At 43.8% G+C, this 22,547-nt stretch overlaps 1 protein-coding gene across 3 annotated transcripts in view; it reads right to left on the bottom strand.

Moving 5' to 3' along the window:
* Positions 1-1,175: 1,175 nt before the first annotated feature.
* Positions 1,176-22,547, bottom strand: part of LOC106584592 (dual specificity protein phosphatase 8) — a 110,040-nt gene continuing 88,668 nt past the window's right edge. For 2 of the 3 annotated variants that reach the window (XM_014170054.3, XM_014170055.3), the window contains exons 4-7: positions 7,300-7,460; positions 7,004-7,163; positions 5,804-5,927; positions 1,176-5,417 (exon numbers count right to left, since the gene is read on the bottom strand). In XM_014170054.3, coding sequence (XP_014025529.1) covers positions 4,202-5,417; positions 5,804-5,927; positions 7,004-7,163; positions 7,300-7,460 — 1,661 coding nt within the window. In that variant the 3' untranslated portion in view covers positions 1,176-4,201. Of the gene's footprint in view, positions 5,418-5,803; positions 5,928-7,003; positions 7,164-7,299; positions 7,461-20,635; positions 21,338-22,547 lie in introns of those variants that run through there. The other variant, XM_014170057.3, reaches the window with a different exon arrangement.

Here is a 22,547-nt window from a genome sequence, read left to right as displayed (position 1 = left end):
GAGGAAAAAGGGGGAGGCTTGCAAGCCGAAAGAACACCATCCCAACCGTGAAGCACGGGGGTGACAGTATCATGTTGTGGAGGAGCTTTGCAGCAGGAGGGACTGATGCACTTCACAAAATAGATGGCATCATGAGGAAAGAAAAGTATGTAGATATATTGAAGCAACATCTCAAGACATCAGTCAGGAAGTTAAAGCTTGGTCGCAAATGGGTCTTCCAAATGGACAATGACCATAAGCATACTTCCAAAGGTGTGGCAAAATGGCTTAAGGACAACAAAGTCAAGGTATTGGAGTGGCCATCACAAAGCCCTGACCTCAAACCTATAGAAAATGTGTGGGCAGAACTGAAAAAGCATGTGCAAGCAAGGAGGCCTACAAACCTGACTCAGTTACACCAGCTCTGTCAGGAGGAATGGGCCAAAATTCCCCCAACTTATTGTGGGAAGCTTGTGGAAGGCTACCCAAAATGTTTGACCCAAGTTAAACAATTTAAAGGCAATGCTACTAATTACTAATTGACTGTGTGTGAACTTCTGACCCACTGGGAATGTGATGAAAGAAATAAAAGCTAAAATACATCATTCTCTCTACTATTATTCTGACATTTCACATTGTTAAAATAAAGTGGTGATCCTAACTGACCTACGACAGGGAATTTTTACTAGGATTAAATGTCAGGAATTGTGAAAAACTGAGTTTAAATGTAGTTGGCTAAGGTGAATGTAAACTTCCGACTTCAACTGTATGTGTATTTCATCTAATGTATATGGGCTCCAGTATCTATTTGATCATGTGGATTGTTGTGATAGTCTAGTTATGATGTCCAAGCTAAATTTCCCCTTAGGGATAAAGTTTGTCAAGCCAAACACTTTTTTTAATCCATATGCCAGCCTGTATGACTTGGTTTTTATCCATATGCCAGCCTGTATGGCTTGGTTTTTATCCATATGCCAGCCTGCATGGCTTGGTTTTTATCCATATGCCAGGCTGTATGGCTTGGTTTTTATCCATATGCCAGGCTGTATGGCTTGGTTTTTATCCATATGCCAGCCTGTATGGCTTGGTTTTTATCCATATGCCAGCCTGTATGGCTGTTTTGTCCTGCAATTATCCCATGTGGACCACCAGCCCATGACGGACTCACCTAAAACCAAAACAGAGACAGAGAACAGTTCATATTTTGTCATTTTTGTATTTTTGTCTCATTTTCACAAAACATGTACAAGGAAGGAAAAACCTGAGGTATTTTGCGTCAAGCAGCCTAAGGTATCAGGATTTTATTTTAAAAATGTACCTAAATTCATCAATATTCTTAGATACCTTGCTATTTACACAACATAACAACAATAATAATCATAATAATAATAATAATACATCAATACCAACAATTATAGCAATCGGGACAGCCTGCATCTTCTCTTAACATGTTTTTAAATAATTATAACAACATCTTTTAAAAATAAAGAGACTAGAAGGAAAGCCTCAGAGAACTGAACACAGGAAATCCAGGTCTGACCTTACAGCAGCACAAAGGTATAGGTCAAAGGTCACAATAGAGAAAAGCTAACCAAAGGAAAAGGAAAAAAACACATATACGTACATCATAAATAAATAGACAATCTCGCACCAGCAGAGCAATAGCATTCATTTATTCACTTCTGAATCACGTTCTAGTTTCATCCCTTCCGTTTTGTTTTGTTTTTATCAAACCTTTGGAAAATAAGAGAGTGAGAGCGATAGACTGATAGAGATAGTGAGGGCGTGACATGCATTGTGCTGATGTGCAAGCAATTGTGTACCCTGCGCCAGGCTTGGCTCACTGAAAGATCCCCTGAGAACAAACGAAAGGTGGTGGTATATCTTTGTGTGTGACTATAAGTGTCTGTGTGTTTATGTCTGTGTGTGTATGTGTGGAGGGGATTTGTTTCAGCTATGGGCTTCTCTCATATCCCAACACAGTTTAGTTCTGTGTGTGTGTGTGTGTGTGTGTGTGTGGGTGTGTGTGTGTGTGTGTGGATTTGGAAACTAGCCAACAGAGTGAGTTTAGCAGTGTGTTAGGTGGATGTCTCTAACATTGTCAACTGTGTGGATCTACTTGCATATACCGGTAGTTGTTGTCATGAGCCCTGGAGAAATCAATAGTCCTTCCTACAATAATTTGCTCTTTAGTACTGGGTTGAATAAAGTTCTTCATTCTCGCTCACACACATTAACCGTCTCCCAGGAGATGCACTAACTGGAGCCCACAATCACAATAAATAACATCTTAATTACACTCAACTGAAGAGTCATCTCGGTGAACATAAGATGTTGAAAATACGTATTTTGAATGTATTTTGAACTAAAAATACCTATTTTCAACGTATTTTCAACCACAAATACATATTTAACATATTTTCAACCAAACATATGTATTTTCAACATCTTTTCAATGTAAATTCAACGTTTTCATGCTCATAGGGACTGTTCTTCACCATACCACACATCTGGTGATGTCACCAGAGGTAAGAGCAGGGGTGGGCAAACATTTTGGCTCGAAGGCCACATCAGGATTTAGGGAACCGATTTGTATGTCAAAATCAATTTCGGGGCCAGAAAAAGGGCAGTTATTTGGAAATATACAGGTCTATTATAATTTCTACAAACATTCTATCTAGTTTTAGACATTCAAATGTGGCCTAGAGTAGTTTTTAAACCCTAAATAATAATTTGCCCCCCATTTTGTTAGTTGTTTTTACTGAAACCTCCCATGGGCCGGATTGAATGAGCTGTAGTTTTCCCACCCCTGGGTTAGAGTGTGTTGGTACCCTCTTAGGAAGTGGATGGGATACTCGTTTTTGAAGAGTAACAGAAAAGTGCATTTCAACGTCAGATGAAACCCAAAATACATAACTCTTCCTCCAAACAAGGAACAGCACATATTGCTTGCTTGTAGTTTTGTGTGCATGAGTGTGTGTGTGCATGAGTTTGTGTGTGCATGAGTGTGTGGTTGTATGTGTTTCATAAATACCATACAACAAAAACTGAGATTAACGAAGGAAAATGAAAAAGTCCACAAAACATTCTATTATTTCTCATTACCAGAATGAACAGATCAAATAAATTACAACCAGAACTGAGATTTTTTGTTGTTGATTAAAAGTCCATTAAAATCGCTATATATATATTCATATAGTATATATAGTATTTGTCTGTCTGTCGCCAGCCCTGGAGCATGCTCTGGGAGGCTGGGGTGGGGTATACTTGGGGGGTGTGGAGTGAGACATGCGAGTACTGAACTCCACTACAGGGAGGGCGTAACTTAGACCTAACTCCTCTCCTCCCCACCGCCCCAACAGTCACGTCACACTGTTAAACACTGGAAACAAGGAAGCAGACGAGTATTGCGGGAAAATACAATGCCAGTCTTTATCAGTCACTATGAGTCCTCTTAAACTGCAAAGTCTTTGTAAACCATGATGGGCTGACACGCCAACATGGAGGATTCGTCATTGTTTTGATGCAGTACCACCGGTATAGACTCTTAGGAGAGTCTGAATAGTCTCTCTCTGCATTGTGCTGTGGTGCGTTTCTGGGGTACAGAGCTCTTTCTAAGTCTTTGTAATGAAGGGAGGGGCAGACTGAGCCATGCTGGGGGTTGTGGTTCTCTGGGGCTGAAGTCTTTGAAATTAAGGGAGGGGCAGACTGAGGCATGCTGGGGATTGAAGTCTTTGGGAGGAAAGCACTTGGCTACGTCTCAAATGACACCCAATAACGAAAATAGCACTATACTTTTGGTGACTTTTGGTCAAAAGTAGTGCACTATATGGGTGATAGGGTGTTGTTTGAGATTTGCCCCTGGATCTGTTTTTCTTTAACTGACACCATACAGAGGAAATAGTTCACAGTTCATAGTTCAGTGTCAGTGCCCCATAGCCCTCCGTCTTTCCCCGTAGTTGTTCTCTTCAGAGCTTTGGTTGGTAGTACTGTAAATGTAACCTAGGAAATCGACAGCCTGCTGAACCCCATGTCTAGTCAAGGAACGCTAGCTAGATAAGGGACTCCCGGAATCTCTCTGGTGTTTCTGTCTTCTCAGAGTTTGAGTCTTTAACACGGTCTGTTTGGGGAGTGTAAATTTCCCACCTCTGTCCTCCCTCCTCCTTCAGGTCCGTTTCCCCTCCTCCCTGGGTGGGCCGGTTGTGGTCAGGAGTGCGGTTAGTCAGGACACCTCGATGATCTCCATGCTGCCAGAGAAGCTGGACTGCTTCCCCATCTTCTCCAGCTCCTCCCGGGAACGCGTATCGGAGATGCCCTCCTCAAACTCCATCTGACAGCTGCGCCGCTTGAACTGCTTCTCGGTGCTGTTGGAGGCCGTCCCATTGGCGACAGTCGTTGAGGAGTCCCTCTGTAATGGCGCAGATGACGACGATACCCTTTTGTCCCGCTGCACTTTCTCCCGTAGCCGCACCCCCTCGCTACAACCGAACGCCACGTACGCAGAGCTGCTTCCGAATCGCACTTCCACCCCTCCTCCTCCGTCTCCTCCTAGTTCCATCCCTCCTTCCCCTACCTCTTCAGCTCCGAAGTACCAGGGGGCGTCGGCAGTGGGGGTGACAGGTGTGACTGGGGTGGTGGCCTGTACTGTGTCTCTGTGTTTGGTCCACATGGTTCCGGACTCTTTGGGGGGCAGAGAGAGAAGCATGGAGCCCTTTAGGCTCTCGTCCAGGCTGGGGCTCTTGTGAACGGGCAGGGAGCGTCCCAGAGTCAGACTCAGGGACTGGGGTTGTACCGGGGAACTGGCTGTGGATCCAGATCCAGGGCCGTGCTTGGCTTTCCTCCTGGGCCTGGACGATGATGGACCTCCAGAACGAACACCCCCCTCACTGGGACCCCCAACGTCGAGACCTCCGATGCTGCCGCCGCACCCCGGGGAAGGGAAAGGTGACTCGGCCGAGCTGGGGCTGTCTGGGACAGGGGAGAACTGAGGGCAGACACCATTGACAGGGGGGCTGTCCAGCTTACATAGCTTGGGCACGTCTTCGGAGTGTGTGGGCGCTGCCAGGTGCAGGCAGTGGGGGCTGCTGGGGGAGTAGACAGACTTGATGTCCAGGGAGAAGGATCGCTTCAGCCGGTTAGTGTCCAGGATGCGCTCGGCCGACAGGTGGAGGCCGTTGAAGCCCTGCTGGAGAGAAGTCGGCGAGGGGAGCTTCGGTTCTGGTGGGGTCTGGGGCTCTATTGATGAAGTGTCATGGTGACTGTTGACTTCTGACCCTGAGCTGAACCCGTTGACCTCTGAGCCCTGGGATTGACCTTTGCCCTCTGAGGTCTTGTCGTCTGACAGCGCCTGGAGGAGCCGCAGCCCCTTCTCAAACTCCAGCAGCTGGCCCAGGAAGTTAAAGTTGGGCGATATTGAAGGCCGTCGGTCCTTCACAAACCTGGTCAAGAGGAAATAAGAGGGAAAAATGTTAGTTCCAGTTAGAGTTGGGGCTCCAGATGCAAAGTAAAGCAAAACAAATACTTTGTAAAGTTCTTCTAAGCTACTTCCTGTGTAAACCTAATATTCATCGTTGGGTTGCGTGCATTTAAGTAGCAGGTTACCCCCGAATGAACTGGTGTGAACTAACTGCCACACAAAAGATGATCCTAGGCAACACAACTAGTTCCTACTGTACACTAGTTCCTCTGGCAACCAGAAGAATGTCATTTCTCAAGACTGTGGGGTACAGATGAGCGTCTAGCATTTCCTCAAACACTGAGTCCACTTTTTAAAGATGCTGCAACTTAAGCTCAGCTGGCGGGGAGCGTCGGGTAGAGAGTGTACCTGTAGGCATCATCCGATGACAGGCCCATTGTCTTCATGATGTATGCAATGGCGATGGTTGCTGAGCGTGAGATTCCAGCCAGGCAGTGCACAATGACTCTGCAGTTTGACACCTTGGCTTTGTCTGTGGGAGGGGGGAACAAATACGTGTGAACACACACGTCCGTACACAAAATCCAGGAACAGGATTAGCTAGATTAACAGAGAGTCTTCTGGGAGAAAGAAACACCCATCGAATTTGATTAGTTAGAATAGAGAGTCTTTTGGGAGAATAGACGGGTTAGCTGACAACGTCACGAAAATGATGCACACGCTTCAATGGGGCAGAAGGCTGTGCGTTATGGTTCTGGATGGCCAGATAGCTGGCAACAATGACAAGGAACTGGCATGTGGTGAAACGTAAGTGTCTCGTTTCAGCTCGTTTCATCGTGTTCTTGATATGACTGAGTGACACGTCTATGCTAATATGGCTCAAATTTGCTTGCTGGCAAGTTAACCAACAACTGTGTATTTGAAAGACAAGTGCTCATTGTGCAACTATTTATGTTTTCAACAAATATTGGAGACTAAATATAGTTTACATGTTAGCAGCAATCTAAACCAAACCCGTCTGTTTAAACCATAGTTCTGCACGCATCGGCTTTGTTGCTAAACAACCAACCCGTCTATGGAACACCCATAGAAAATAAACCTCCTCTTCAGCACAGGGGTCGTCGTCATCACGATTAACCTCGCATTGGGAGTATACCACTTGTGAAAACAAGGAGGGTGATATATTACAATATTGTGATACACTGAATATGAGGCCTGTTTCACTATGTTGTATGACATTCTTTTATTTCATCTTTAATTAACTAGGCAAGTCAGTTAAGAACAAATTCTTATTTACAATGACGGCCTACCCTGGCCAAACCCTAACCCGGACGACCCTGGGCCAATTGTGCGCCACCCTACGGGACTCCTAATCGGTTGTGATACAGCCTGGAATCAAACCAGGGTCTACTAGTGCATATTCTGCATATACGTGGTCCTCTGTAGCTCCGTTGGTAGGTCATGGCGCTTGCACCGCCAGAAAGTGGGTTCGATTTCTGGGACCACCTATACATTTAAGCATGACTGTAAGTCGTTTTGGATAAAGCGTCTTCTAAATGGTATATATTATATTCTCTGCACATGCAAAGACACACAATCATGACTTACCGATGAATTCATTGGTTTTCTCCAACCAGGGCAGTAGCTTCTCACAGTAGTTGTCATTGACAGGGATCCGCATGAAGTGGCTCTCGCTGATGAAGTCAGGCTTGGGACAGGTGTTACTGGCATTCAGCACGTACGTGATTCCATTCTGAACCATTAGGTCCTACAGACAGACAGAGAGACACATGCAGACAGGGGACTGTTAGAAAAGGCAATAACAGAGAACAACAGCTAACGCTTTATTGTACTTCCTTTCCTCTCACATTCCCTCTACTTCCCCTTGACTGCTACGGGCTCACCTTGTTGAGGACGTCTTTCTGCGATCCCAGGTAGAGGTGTGGTAGGATGCGTGTGGGGCCAATGTTAGCTACAGGTAGGCAGGGCTGGGATATGCTCATAGGCAGAGCTGGCTTGCTCTCACAAAGCCCGGGGAAACAGGAGGAGAATGCAGCAAAGCCCCCTAAAGGAGAAAAAGAGAGAGACAGAGAAATAAATACAATTTCCGAAATCGGCAAACGTTTGGGAGCTACTGCTCATGCACATACAGAACTCGCAACTCCAACACAGAAACCTGCTTGACTTTACATTTTCCCTGTTGTCAAGTGAAAGTCTACACACCCCTTGCACAGTTGTCACGTTTTCCTGCCTGGATTAAAATTATTTTATTTTTCCTACTGATCTGCATAACTTGCTCCACATTTTTTAAGTGAAAGAAAAAGTATTATCATGTTTTATTATTATATATTTTTTTATTACTCTCTCTGACTGTGCACTGAATCCCCTTACATTACAGACTTGTGTTTCAACAACATGGCTGAACCATTTCAAACTGTGGACATGCATAACAGTTGGAGCTAGATTGTGGGTTAGGGTTTCTGCTCCCAGCTCAGTAGGAAATTTTTCTCTGCTGCACTCTGGGAGATAGTTTGGCTGCTGGGCGGTGAGGAATGTGTGTGGCTGGCCCTTTAAGTGCAGACGGCTCCACTTTGGCCTGTGTGTGTGTTAAAGACTGTGTGTGTGTGTGTGGCTCTGTTTCCTTCATGAGCTCATGTCCTGTAGCAGAGCATTGCGTCAGGGCTGGGGAATGAGAGAGGCCACAGGTGCAGGGCCAGCACAGAGGCCCAGTAACATCCCCCTGACAACCATGCAGTACACACACACTACCACCTGGGGCGGCAGGTAGCCTAGTGGTTAGCGTGTTGGGCCAGTAGCCAAAAGGTTGCTAGATCAAATCCCTGAGCTGACATGGTAAACATCTGTCGTTCTGCTCCTGAGCAAGGCAGGTAACTGACTTGCCTAGTTAAATAAAGGTTACATTTAAAAAATAAAACACAGATGAGCAGTGCACACACAACTGTGCAGTACATACACTAACCACAGTACATACACTAACCACAGACATTCATACAGCAGCTCACAAAGATATAATACACATTTGCTCACACTCCCTTTCAAAATCTGACTAAAACACAGACTTACTCTGCATTACCATGGTTGTTTAACTTCTGGCTGGATGGGAGGAGAAGGGGAGAGCGAATGACCTCGCCAGGCGAGGGAAGGAGTGAGTGAGGGAGGGAAGAAAAGGAGTGAGGCAGGGAAGAAGGAGTGCTTCAAGGAAACCCTGAGCCCCAGCAGAAGGATTAGAACCTAATCTAGGTTCAGTCCTGCCTGACCCGATCTGGGCTACTGCCAAACACACGCACACACCCAAAGACATGACATCACCCTGCTAAACTAGCACACACAGGACATGACATGACATAGCCTAAAAGTGTAACACACACCAGGCAACAACACAACACCCTTTAACTCCACAAACACAAAGCTGTAAGTAAGCACTTTGCTAGTAATATATAACTGGCCCTGTAACCTCAGGTTCTAGTAATATATAACTGGCTCTGTAGCCTTAGTTTCTAGTAATATATAACTGGCTCCGTAACCTCAGGTTCTAGTAATATATAACTGGCTCTGTAACCTTAGTTTCTAGTAATATATAACTGGCTCTGTAACCTCAGTTTCTAGTAATATATAACTGGCTCTGTAACCTCAGGTTCTAGTAATATATAACTGGCTCTGTAGCCTCAGGTTCTAGTAATATATAACTTGCTCTGTAATCTCAGGTTCTAGTAATATATAACTGGCTCTGTAACCTCAGGTTCGAGTAATATATAACTGGCTCTGTAACCTCAGGTTCTAGTAATATATAACTGGCTCTGTAACCTCAGGTTCTAGTAATATATAACTGGCTCTGTAACCTCAGGTTCTAGTAATATATAACTGGCTCTGTAACCTCTGGTTCTAGTAATATATAACTGGCCCTGTAACCTCAGGTTCTAGTAATATATAACTGGCTCTGTAACCTCAGGTTCTAGTAATATATAACTGGCTCTGTAACCTCAGGTTCTAGTAATATATAACTGGCTCTGTAACCTCAGGTTCTAGTAATATATAACCGGCTCTGTAACCTCAGGTTCTAGTAATATATAACTGGCCCTATAACCTCAGGTTCTAGTAATATATAACTGGCCCTGTAACCTCAGGTTCTAGTAATATATAACTGGCTCTGTAACCTCAGGTTCTAGTAATATATAACTGGCTCTGTAGCCTCAGTTACTAGTAATATATAACTGGCTCCGTAACCTCAGGTTCTAGTAATATATAACTGGCTCTGTACCCTCAGTTTCTAGTAATATATAACTGGCTCTGTAACCTCAGGTTCTAGTAATATATAACTGGCTCCGTAACCTCAGGTTCTAGTAATATATAACTGGCTCTGTAACCTCAGGTTCTAGTAATATATAACTGGCTCTGTAACCTCAGGTTCTAGTAATATATAACTGGCTCTGTAACCTTAGTTTCTAGTAATATATAACTGGCTCTGTAACCTTAGTTTCTAGTAATATATAACTGTCTCTGTAACCTCAGGTTCTAGTAATATATAACTGGCTCTGTAGCCTCAGGTTCTAGTAATATATAACTGGCTCTGTAACCTCAGGTTCTAGTAATATATAACTGGCTCTGTAACCTCAGGTTCTAGTAATATATAACTGGCTCTGTAACCTTAGTTTCTACTAATATATAACTGGCCCTATAACCTCAGGTTCTAGTAATATATAACTGGCTCTGTAACCTTAGTTTATCCTACAGTGGATATGGGTCTGAACGCAGAGCAAAGTCTGCTGGGCTGAATATGGGTCGTGGTGGAGTCAGCGAGAGCAGAGTGTATTCTGACCCACAGACAGATAGACAGAAAGGCAAACAGACAGACAGACAGACGGCTATATCTGGTGCCTGTCCCTTTAAGACCAGAGAGCAGAGGAGTAGAGAGGAAAGGAGGAGAGGAGGAGAGAGGAGAAGAGGAGAGAGGAGAGGAGGGCCTGCCTGTATCCAGCTATTAATGGCAACCGGCAGAAAGATGACATCACCTCTCCACATGCAGCAGACAGGCAGAGAAAGAGAAAGATAAATAAATAAATAAATAAATGAAGAAAGAGAGTGAAAGAGAAAGACAGAAAGAGTGGCTCTTGTTATTACTAAGGGAGTCCCTCTTTCCTCAATTAGCACACTTTGTTTCAGCAAGAGTCTATGATATATTCCTCATTCAAAACCCTTCCTCCATATGTAAAGGTCTTTATTCACACAGTACAACGCTACATAAACACACACACACACACACACACACACACACACACACACACCACCTAAGTTACATGTCCCTTTTCATTACAGGAGAGTTGTTGAGAGGACAGGGTCAGCATGGGATATTCTGAGAACCTCACTTCCTCTCCTCAGGTACAGAGAGCAGAGATGAGGAGTCAGGATTGTGTGCCTGCATGGTTCTATTGAGGCCTATAACGTTTCAGTAACATTGGGTCAACACCCATCATCACACACACCACTGGGATGTCCAAAAGTTTACAGTGGTCCTGTGTTGTGTTCTTACTCAACACTGATAACACACAATCTCCCCGTCACCATCGCTGGTCACCTGGCCTTCAGAGTTAATGTTGCTATGGCAACAAACGTGGGATGATGTGGTTGACCGCTGTGTCTATTGTCCCCGGGGTGCTGTCACTATGGAAAAACCCACCAAGAGCACGCACATGTATTGTGCCCTCATACACACACACACGTGCGCATAGACACTCACACTCAGAAAGTACCCAGAGAGACATGCACTCACATCCCCCAAAAGCACCAGACAACACATCTCTCCATTTCAATCCAAACACATCACTGAAAATACCCTGTCACATACTGAGGCCCAGCTGTCTGATGAGATGACATCAGGAAGTCAACTGTCTGTAAGCGCTGAGATCACCTTTAGTCTTATGACCAAACACAGTCAGACACCAGGCCGGTGTCCCAAAATGGCACCCTATTCACTATGTAGTGCACTACTATTGATCGGGGCCCATCGGCTTCTGGTCAAAAGTAGTGCACTACATAGGGAATAGGGTGCCATTTGGGATGGACTCAACACTCAAAAAAATGATGGTCTAAAAACAGACAGTGGACAGAGCACGTTGTGTTATTTTGACCCAGCCAGTTAGGTTGCGTGAATAACCCAACATGTTGGGATTAACCAAACATAGGTTAATTTAACCATCAATTGGGTATTTTTTACTTTCATGCTATGTTGACCTAGCAGCTGGGTCTTTTTGCAGTGTAATCCTTAGGTTCTTTTTAGGAGGCATGGCTTATTAGGGACTTGGCTTTCAGCTAGATGTTATTGGCCACCCATGAGAATAAATGTCCTTATATATATATATATATATATATATATATATACACACACACACATTCTTCAGATTTACTTTTGCGTTATTGATTCTTGTCTTTTTGAAACCAGGCTGTTGGAGGAGAGAGCCCAGGTGTGGCAGGGGCACTCTGGGTCTTTGCTTTTCCTTATGTCTTTACTTTTGTTAGTATGTTTAGTTCTTGTTAACTTGTGGTAGCTTTTTCAGTTTTTGGCTCTAGTTGCTTATGGTTGTGTAGGGTGGCCCGGTATAGCAAATTGTTTGTTAACTTTTAGCTGGGGTGGCTTTTTGGCTGGCTAGCTTGCTAACTAGCTTTCTGGTTAGTCTAGCCTGCTAGCAGTTGGCTAACTTGCCCCTCAGCTCGTGTTAGCTTACTGTTCTCTCTCTTTGCGTCAACCTTTCTTCCTGTTCTCCTTTTTGTTTAGCCAGCTTTAGCTTTCTTGTCAAGGTATCTAAGTGTTGGCAGCTGTTAGTTGTGTTGTTTGTTCGTTTTCTAGCCTGCTAGCTTGCTAATTGCTGTCTACCTTAACCGCTGGGTTGCTCACCTACTAGCCTTCTCTGTTCTTAGCTCTCCTGTATCCTCACTATAGTTAATTGTTTGTCAGCTATTATCTGTTTTAGATTTAGCGTGCTGGCCGGCTAGTTTTGCTTTAGTTGAGTTTGTTTATAGCTTTGTTGATAGGTTGCAAGATGGCGAGCCTCGGACTGCTGCCTCCTCATCCTGCTAGCCATAGCCTACTAGCCTTTTAGCCTAGTATAGCCTAACCCCTTTTCAGCTCGTTGTACATTCTAAGACATTTGGTTATTCATAGTGGGCCTGCATCATGTCAGACCCCAAGCCAGGCATGAGGAAGCACCACAGTGTGCGGTTTCTCTTGAAACTTAAAGATGGGAAACAACTGGATTTGTCCAGATTGGACTTCTCCAGAAAGTTCTTGCAAAATACCCTTAAATTCAATCCAGGTGTTATAAACTGCATTCTTGGGTTGCCTTTAGCAAATAGGTTCGATGTGAGTTTCCAGACAGCAGCTCTGTTGAAAGAGTTCTAGACCAGGTATGAAAACAAAAAAGCTAAGTTTGATCTCTTCACTGTGGAGAAATTGTCGGAGGAGGCCACTACTAAGGTGGTGGTCATCAGTATATTCAAAGAAACAGTGAGTGGGGAAGACACATGCTTTTGGCTGAATAGAAATTGTAAAGTGACAGGTGCACCTAAAAAGGTAAGAGATGCTGAAGGCATCTGGAATTTCAGCAGGCGAATTCCAATCCAACAAAGAGCAGATCTATAAGGGTTTGGGGGCTTACACCTGCCCTCAGTAACGGTGTTGGGAGAGAACCAGGGCTTCATACAACCAAAGTTCTGTAGGAAGTGAGGAGAGCAGGTGGTGTGCAGGGGACTGGGCCACTCCTTGGACTGCTGGAACCGCAGAAAGTGTCATCTCTGTGATGAGGCTTTTCTCTACAGAGATTGCCCCTAAGTGTGCTCAAAAGGCACCCAAGGGTGGCTCTGGTGTAGTGAGTACAGAGCAGGGGTTGGTCATTATTGTTGATGCGGTGGAAGTTGCAGGTGAGGAAATGGAGGCAGGAATTACAGAAGTTGGTGTGCTGGGAGGGCAGGTTGGGAGGTTGGTTCCTCTGAGAATAGACCAAGAGTCTTCCTCTCAAGCTCCCCCAACACAGTTTCCTTTTTAAGCAACATCACTTTCACTGAAAACACCCCAAACCTACTGTCTCTTCAGACCATTCTTGTGGCCTCCACCCGTGCCCATCCCCGAATCACAAAAGGTTGATTGAGGTTCAGAAAAGTGGAGAGGAGGTGATAGAAGTGACAGGTGGCACGCTTGGTGACTGGGCTCCACGTTGTTGTTGGGGTATGAGAATGGGCGTCTCCTGACCCTGATCCTGAACCTTGAAAATGTATTATTGCCATTTGTTATGTGTTTTTTCCTCTCTCCTTTGTGTTTGATCCCACTCCAGGCAAAGAAGCTGATGGAGGGACAGCTCCTGGCACCACCTGGTGGTAGGAGCAGTGCGATGCGGCTTGCTCATGGACTGGGCTCCAGGCTGTGTTGTTGGGGTATGGAAAGGGGCATCGCAGGCAGCCAGAGGGGAAAAATGCAGTGTTGTCTTGAGGTCACACACTCAGATGGCACAATCCATTTTTTACTTTGAAAACCAGAGTATCGGTTGTGATGTGTGTGTTCAAATGTGATCTTGTCAAATGTCTCCTTCTTAAACCTGTGTAGGGTTGGGCACAAATGGTTCCATCGTGCCAACATCTTGCACAGTTTGGTCTGTACTGCTTGGCCAAGCCGGTGCAGTGGTATATCCTGGATAACCACCCAGGAGCCCCTCTCGACCAGTGGCTGTCGTGTGTCCGGCACTACAGTCAGAGACCACTGCCACTAGAGACCAATGCAAGGAAGCCCCCCCTCAGTATCCTGTGCCTGCCAGGAGGGGAGGTCTTGCCAAGAACCTTGCTGCTGTACAGGGGTAGTCAGAGACCCTTTTCAACGCGGGACTCCACCAAGCTCTGGCTCACCCCCTTCAAATGACATGGAAGCCCTGCAGACCTCCACAGACTTGCTGGTTTGGATGCATGTGCCGACATTTGTTGACACTGCTTATTTAGAATGTAATGTGAAAATGTAAATGAGTTTGTTAAAGAGTCTATATACACTTTTTTTAATGCAATTATTTATATACCTTATTGCCTAGTAAGATATATGACTTTATATATCCCCACAATGGAATTTACTTGGGTTTTTAGGGAACTCATACATTTCCGTAAGCGTCATTGAAGCTACAGAATTTAATGTTCAACCTTAACATGTGATAACTACATAACAGAACAGATGAACAGGAATGACATTTATTCTCAAGGTTGGCTATAACTATCTGAATGCCACGCCCCTACTAAACTACAACTTGTCTTCTGATCTCACCCTCTGGGTCGTATCTCAACAACCCACAACCAGTAGATGGATTAGCTGACAACGTCACCAAAACGATGCACATGCTTCCATGGGGCAGACGTCAGTGTGTTGTTGGAAATCTGGATGGCCAGATTGCTAGCAAGAATGACAAGAAACTGCCATGTGGGGAATCATAAGTGGCTTGTTTCAGCTCGTTTAATCTTGTTCTTGATATCATGTCTTGTTTTGAGGTGTTTTGAATGATTTCATGTTAATGCTAATATGGCTCAGATTTGCTAGCTAGCTAACCAATAATTGTAACGATGTCTACAGCACTGCATCTCAGTGCTTGAGGCGTCACTACAGACCCTGACAACCGGCCGTGATTGGGAGTCCCATAGGGCTGCACACAATTGGCCCAGCGTCGTCCGGGTTTGGCCGGTGTAGGCCGTCATTGTAAATAAGAATTTGTTCTTAACTGACTTGCCTAGTTAAATAAAAGTTAAATATATATATATTTTTTAAACAATGTATTTGAGAGGCAACAACTCCTCATCGTGCAAATGTATTTATGTTTTCAATAAACATTGGAGACTAAATATAGCTTGCATATTGTCAATAATCAAAGCCAAGCCCGTCTGTTGTGCCACCTAGTTGCGCACGCGTTGGTTTTGTTGCTAAACAACCAACATCAATAACCCAGCAGTTTTTCAAGAAAACAACCCAACTAAGTGACCCAACGCCTGCAATTAGGTCAAGCAAGTGCAGCTCAAACTGAAAAAAGACTGTCGTTTCAGGCTCCTGCTCCTTTCAGTTTCAAAATAACTGTTCTAGGACCAGTTGCCCGTTCCACACAGTCTCACCTTCACCATTATGAACTGAATAGCCAAACTGACCCTGGTTGTTGAGTAGCCATCCACCTTTCAGTCTATGCATTGTAAACAACTCACTGGAAAGAGGGTGTCACAATGGGCCCACCAGCCAGCACAGACTTCCTATTCCCCCCCACATCCCATCTCCACTGTCCCAACACTCCGCAGCTTATATCGTGTATTTTGTTCTCTCCTCTCTTGTAGCGGACGGGCCCTCACTCATTTACCGAATGGTCTCTCTCTCCCATTTTTCTCTTTCCTTCTCTCCCTCCACAGGGCACTCAATGGGGAGAACTAGGGTAATGTACACAAATCAATACAATCTAAAAATGCTCCACATATGAATGAATTTCATAGAGAAATATATGTTTACAAGAAGTATATATCAACATATTCCGTAGAAAGAAATTGAAAGCTTGTAGCAAGTTCATGAGGACAAATTATCCCTATTCGACACAGAAACACATGGATTGTTTGTTGCCATAATACGGAAAGCAGAAATGCTTTTTCACCAACACAAATCACATCCTCCATTACTACAAACTAGGCAAGTCAGTTAACAACAAATAATGATTTACAATGATGGGCTACCAGGGAACAGTGGGTTAAGTGCTTTGTTCAGGGGCAGAACGACAGATTTTTACCTTGTCAGCTTGGGGATTCGATCCAGCAACCTTTCGGTTACTGGCCCAACGCTCTAACAAGAATTGGTGAGTTATGATACAAGGTCTGTTTGTATGGCCTGAAATCACTGAGATATTGACTGAACACACACACAGAGCGACAGAGAGAGAGACAGAGAGAGAGACAGAGAGAGAGACAGAGAGAGAGAGACACAGAGAGACACAGAGAGAGACAGAGAGAGAGAGAGAGACAGAGAGAGAGAGAGACACAGAGAGAGAGAGAGACAGAGAGACAGAGAGACAGACAGAGACTGTCTGTAACATTACGCTGTTGGTACTATTGACTGGCCCTCAATACCAGACCCCTCTCTGTGTGTTTGTGTGCATGGGTGTGTGAGAGGCTTTCAGCTGCATTATGCCTTAATGGAGGGAACACACACATGCACACACACACGCACACTCCCCCTCTCTTCTCCATCCCGGGGGCATTGATTTGCCTGAATGACTGCCCTCCCTCCATCCCTCTCTTCTATCGTTCATATGGGAGAGACATGACACCATCCTCTGTGCCCCTCCAGCTGTCCCCTGTGCTCTGTAGGGGACATTAGCATTTCAATGTGTCTCCCCCACCGCTATGACATCATTGCACACATGCCCCACTCCACTCTGCTCCACAAAGAGTATGCTACAGCAGCAGGGGGCCTGAGGGTAGCCACTAGATCAGCATGTTACAAAGAACACCACAATTGCAATATAGAGGATTGAAGGGCAACCAGTATCTGTTTGTGCCTATGTTTATGTTACGGTAGATTTAGCATGTGGCTAACACAGATCTATACGTCAGTACGGTAGCGTTAGCATGTGATTAACAGAGATTTTTTTTGTTGAGTTGAGTTTTATTTCAGTATACATGGGAGCTAAAAAACTGAATTGTGTGTACATCAATAGATTTAAGAAAAAGTCAATGTCAATACATGTGTTAGCTAATCTAGATCCATATGTTATGGTGGCGTTAGAATGTAGCTATGTGTGTTTGAGTGTAAGTAGTGAGGCTGGTCTGCAGCAGCTAGGCAGCTAACCTCCTGAGGGCAACACAATCTAAAAATAACCACTAACAACACCTCTATTCTCAATAGGTGACGACAAACGTGTGATTTTGTCTCACTCTGGGCTAATCTGCCCATCTGCCTTGAAGCTGTGGTGTGAACACACGCATACGAGCACTCAATGTGCAGTGTGAACAGGACCAGGTGTTGGGCACACTGCACTGAAACACATGCATACTATACTCTGATGCAGTATACACACTCTACAGCACATCTATACACACAGCAAATTGGCCAGTGTTACCTAGTGTTGATTTTTAGGATTGTTTTTAATATCTATGTTTTTGCATGTTCATTGATTGACTGATTAATCTTATTCTATATAAAGATGAATAACATACATTTTTCTAAACTAATCCAATCAGTTAGTTAGATGTATTGCACTCATTACTGAAATGGTTTTGACAGTCATTCTGAATGCAGGTTGCCTGTGAATATACATTCCAACTGTTGGATATCCTAACTCTGACTGGATTCCAAAAGGAACTACACATCACTTTGCAAGCCAGTAAAATGTGACTTGCAGGCCTGATGTGGCCTGTAAACCAGGAGGTTCTTATCACTGTGTTACGGTAAAACTTGGCCATAAAAGTGAGGCCTTATGATATATTTAATGTATTGTCATAAAAGTTTAATTTTAACGGTAACATTCATCTACAGGAGCAAAAATGAACAATTAAAACAACCATGTCTCTGTCACTAACAAATACAGTCATGGGCAGTAACTCTACGTTTTACACGAAAAGGAAAGGCACAGTGGGAAATGATATTGAGGCGTGGCTTAGAGTGGGCGTGACTTTCAACACATTATTTTTATCTACCCGTTTAAGTGGTCCATGATTATGTAACTAAAGTTTGAGCATATCGGTTACCAGTTTGGATGTTTTTGGAAGTACTTAAGAGCATGTTGCAATGAAGATGTGAAAATATTACTATAATGTCCTAAACCCAACACTGAGTGACCTTGTTTGAGTGATAGACTGCCTTGCATAATTGTTAAAAAGACTATATGAGGTGTTATTGCATAACACCATTGGTGCAAACTATATACACTTCATAGTGTTAAAAATACTATATGAGGTGTTATTGTGTAACACTAAGTGTAAATTACCTAACACTGACAAAGTGTAATAGTGTCAGCACTAAGCACAGTGTTAATTTAAAACTGAAAAGTGTGGACCTGTATAGACACTGTCCCAGTGTTGATTTAACACTGAAAAGTGTGGACCTGTATAGACACTGTCCCAGTGTTGATTTAACACTGAAAAGTGTGGACCTGTATAGACACTGTCCCAGTGTTGATTTAACACTGAAAAGTGTGGACCTGTATAGACACTGTCCCAGTGTTGATTTAACACTGAAAAGTGTGGACCTGTATAGACACAGTCCCAGTGTTAATTTTAAACTGAAAAGTGTGGACCTGTATAGACACTGTCCCAGTGTTGATTTAACACTGGATCGTTTGCTGTGTATATAGCTAGACATACAAACACACGTTTTGTTGGAAATACACAAACTGTACAGTATATCAATGCACACTGTGCACCACACACATTTTGGAAATGTAACACTTCTTCGTCTTCTGCTGTGTGAAAGGTGTAACATAGAACACCTGGCCTCACACTGCCGATGCAGAAGAGAGAGAAAGAGAAAATAGAGTGGGAGAACCAGAGAGAGCGACAGAGGGCAGGAGAAATGGGCCTTTGTGATAGTTTTACATGTCAATGACCACAGGTGGAGAGAGCGTGAGCACTAACCCGGACGACACTGGGTCAATTGTGCGCTGCGTCATGGGTCTCCCGGTCACGGCCGGCTGTGACAGAGCCTGGACTCAAACCAGGAACTCTAGTGGCAAAGCTAGCACTGTGATGCAGTGCCTTAGACCCCTGCGCCACTAGGGAGGACCCTGTAACTGTATTAATCAACAGTCTGATACTGTATAAACTGAATACAGTAGATTACCGTAGAATGCACAGTAAAATACCATACATTTGTTTTACAGCACACTAAGACCTTTCATTTCAACAGTCAAACACTGTAAAATGCACAGTAAAATACTGTAAATGTGTTTTACAGTATTAATTATGTTGCATTGTGAAAAACTGCTGTGGGCGGGGAAAGTCTATGGCTCATTAACATATTTTAAACCGTGCCTTGTAAGAGGCTTTATTTGTTGAACCCGTGAGTACCCCCGCAGAATACAGTAATATACTGTATTTTAGGAATTCTACAAACCTTGTCCTGAAACTCTACAGTAACTTACTGGCCTATTGTTGCCAGTGATTTACTGTAATTCAGAATACAGTTCAAAAACCTTTTGAACTCTAGTGCATGGTATTGTTGTTTCACACTCATTAACACATTTTTATGCATGTCTTGAAAGAGGCTATATTTGTTGTGCCTGTTAATGTTACTGTATCAATTTAAGTGATATGAGGTAGTGATTCCCTACCAATTAAACGTATATAGGGAACAGATCAAAGTGGCAGCAAGTCACAAACCTTTAACAGTTGAGTGGCTAGCCATGTCCTTTTGATCTGTTCTGCCCGGTAGTATTGACAGTTTAGAAGCCTTTGTTAAAGCTTAAAGTGAAAATGATAGAAAACACCATATATCAGTTGGCATAGTGTAATATATAATTAAATATTCACTATTAGCAATTGCTGATTTTATTTTTGAACAAGTCAACAATAAAGTACTATAATGCTGTTTTGCTATATATATTTACTGCAGCAAATGATGGTGCATTGTTGAGAATTAATGTGGGCAGAGAAAGAATTGCTGGCTCATTAACATATTTTAAGGCTTGCCTTGTAAGAGGCAAGTAGTTGTGTGGCAGTAGTTCACTAACACCTAAATGTATGTAGGAAAAAGGTCAGAGGTGTAAGGTTAAATAAAGGTCAAATAAAAAAGTAGCGGTGAAAGTATCTTTTAATGGTTGAATATTTACCTATGTCCATTGTTTAGGCCTCTAGATGTGCAAGCGATAAATAACAGATTATTCATCAATTCAAAATGCTTACAGTCATGCTGCTTGCTATAATCCCTTATAACTACAGTAACATACTGTAGACAACAATGTGTACTGTTTAATGCTCACTTACTGTATTGTAGTGTGTTCCATAGCTCTGGCAATAAGTTACCGTGAATACTGTACATTAGATTACAGTAAAACAATTGGTACCGTAAAATGGATTACAGTATCTGTACTCACTGGCCAATTGCTGCCAGTAACTTATTGTCAATTATACAGGAAATGTTTTACAGTGTACTGCAGCACTGAGCTCTCTCTCTCTCCCTTTCTCTGTCAACTCTTTCTAACCTACTGACACCCCTCCCCAGACTGGGTCAGTACACACCTCGTAGCTCCCTCCCCTCCTTGGTCCTGCGGACTCTGATCTTCAGCCTCCTGTCTGACTCCTGCAGGACAGGCCAGAAACAGTCCTCAGCCGGGGCTATGACCACGTCCAGAGGCATCACCCTCAACACGCTCAACATACACGCGTTCTAGTGCACTCAGATCTGGAACACACTGACTGCCGTCCAGACCAATGGAGTCCCCCAGGAAAAAGTTAGCAGAACGGCTAAACAAACAAATCACTTGTTCCCGAAAAACTTCAGAGGGAAAGCCGGTCAGGTCTAAAATTCCACACTACAAAGTCCCAGTTGTCACTACTCCGACTGGTGGTGACCAAGTCCAAGTCCAAACTCAGATCCCAAAGTCCAAGGAGGGAAGGAACCTTAGTCCCTGAACTCAAGAGAACGGACGGAACCCACTTCCAGAAAGTAAACTACTCCCAAACATCTGTAGATGTACTGCCCACAAGTCACTTCTAGAACTCATTCAGTTCAAATCCACCAAGAATCATATTTTTCCTATAATATCTCCCAAAGCCATAGAGGTCCAGCAGTATTTTGAGGAATAATGAAAGGAATAACTATGGAGATAAGAAAGAGGAAAGAGTGTACATGTCTGTCTGTCTGTAGCTGCTACTGAGTGTGTCTCTCCGTGCCTTCTCGTCGTGTGTGTGAGCCCACAGGCAGAAGAGCAGTACCCTATTGTTGTGCTGTTTCGCTCTCCCCGTCTCTCATTCGCTCACACTTCTCCCCCTCCCTCCCTGCTTCCCTCTCTCTCTCCCTCCCGCTCCTCTGTGTAGAGAATGACGTAGTTGTTCTCTCTCTCCTCGCTCGCTCGCCCGGGGGGTGAATGAGCTCACTTGCCGTGAGCTCAGACTCTGACCCTGCCCTCCCTCTCTCCCCTCCTCCCTCCCACTCTTCCTCCCTCACTCCCTCCCTCTCTTGTGGAGCCAGTGCTCCGTCATAGCTAATGTCTAAGGCATGTAACCGCATTCCTTACTCACCAGACAAATATGTGGTCACCTCAGGGGCCTAGTGAGCTGGAGCAGGGAGAGACAGCAACTACTGCTCTATGGGTTTTAGCAAGATACACACTGCACCTCTGTGTGTTAGTGTTCAATTAAATAGTTTGTGATTTATAATGTGCAGTGTGTATACAACAAGTAGATGACATCGCTCCCTCAAACACATCACTCTCTGCCTTTGCAAAACACACACTCAATGCCTATGTGTGTTTAATTAAATAGGGTATGTTTTCTGATGTGCAGTGTGTGTGTGTGTGTGTGTGTGTGTGTGTGTGTGTGTGTGTGAGTGTAGAGAAGGGATGTTAATTAAACACTGAGTTTTAGAACGTGCATGTACTGAACAATGTGTGTGTACCAGTATGTCTTTCATTAGGTAGTGTGTGTTCACACTGAACAACAAGTGTGTGTTGTGTATCACATATTAGTGTGAATGTATCAAACGACATTTGTGTGCTTGAGAGAATGTGTACGCGCTTACAGTGCCTTCAGAAGGTATTCACACCCCTTTACCCTTTCCATATTTTGATGTGTTACAGCCTGAATTTAAAATAGATCACATTTAGATTTTGTGTCACTGATCAACACACAATACCCCATAATGTCAAAGTGGATTATACTTTTTTTTTACATTTTCAAAATTGAAAGTTAAATGTAAAGCTGAAATGTATTGAGTCAATAAGTATTCATCCCCTTTGTTATGGCAAGCCTAAATAAGTTCAGGAGTAAAACAAATGCTTAATAAATTGCATAATAAGTTGCATGGACTCATTCTGTGTTCAATAATAGTGGTTAACATTAATTTTTAATGAGTACCCCATCTCTGTACCCCACACATACAATTATCTGTAAGGTCCCTCAATCGAGCAGTGAGTTTCAAACACAGATTCAA

Source organism: Salmo salar, chromosome 23 (assembly GCF_965601325.2).
Source record: "Salmo salar chromosome 23, fSalSal1, whole genome shotgun sequence".
Lineage (NCBI taxonomy): Eukaryota > Metazoa > Chordata > Actinopteri > Salmoniformes > Salmonidae > Salmo > Salmo salar.
Note: the sequence above shows the minus strand (reverse complement) of the source record. Positions and strands in the feature narration are given on the sequence as shown.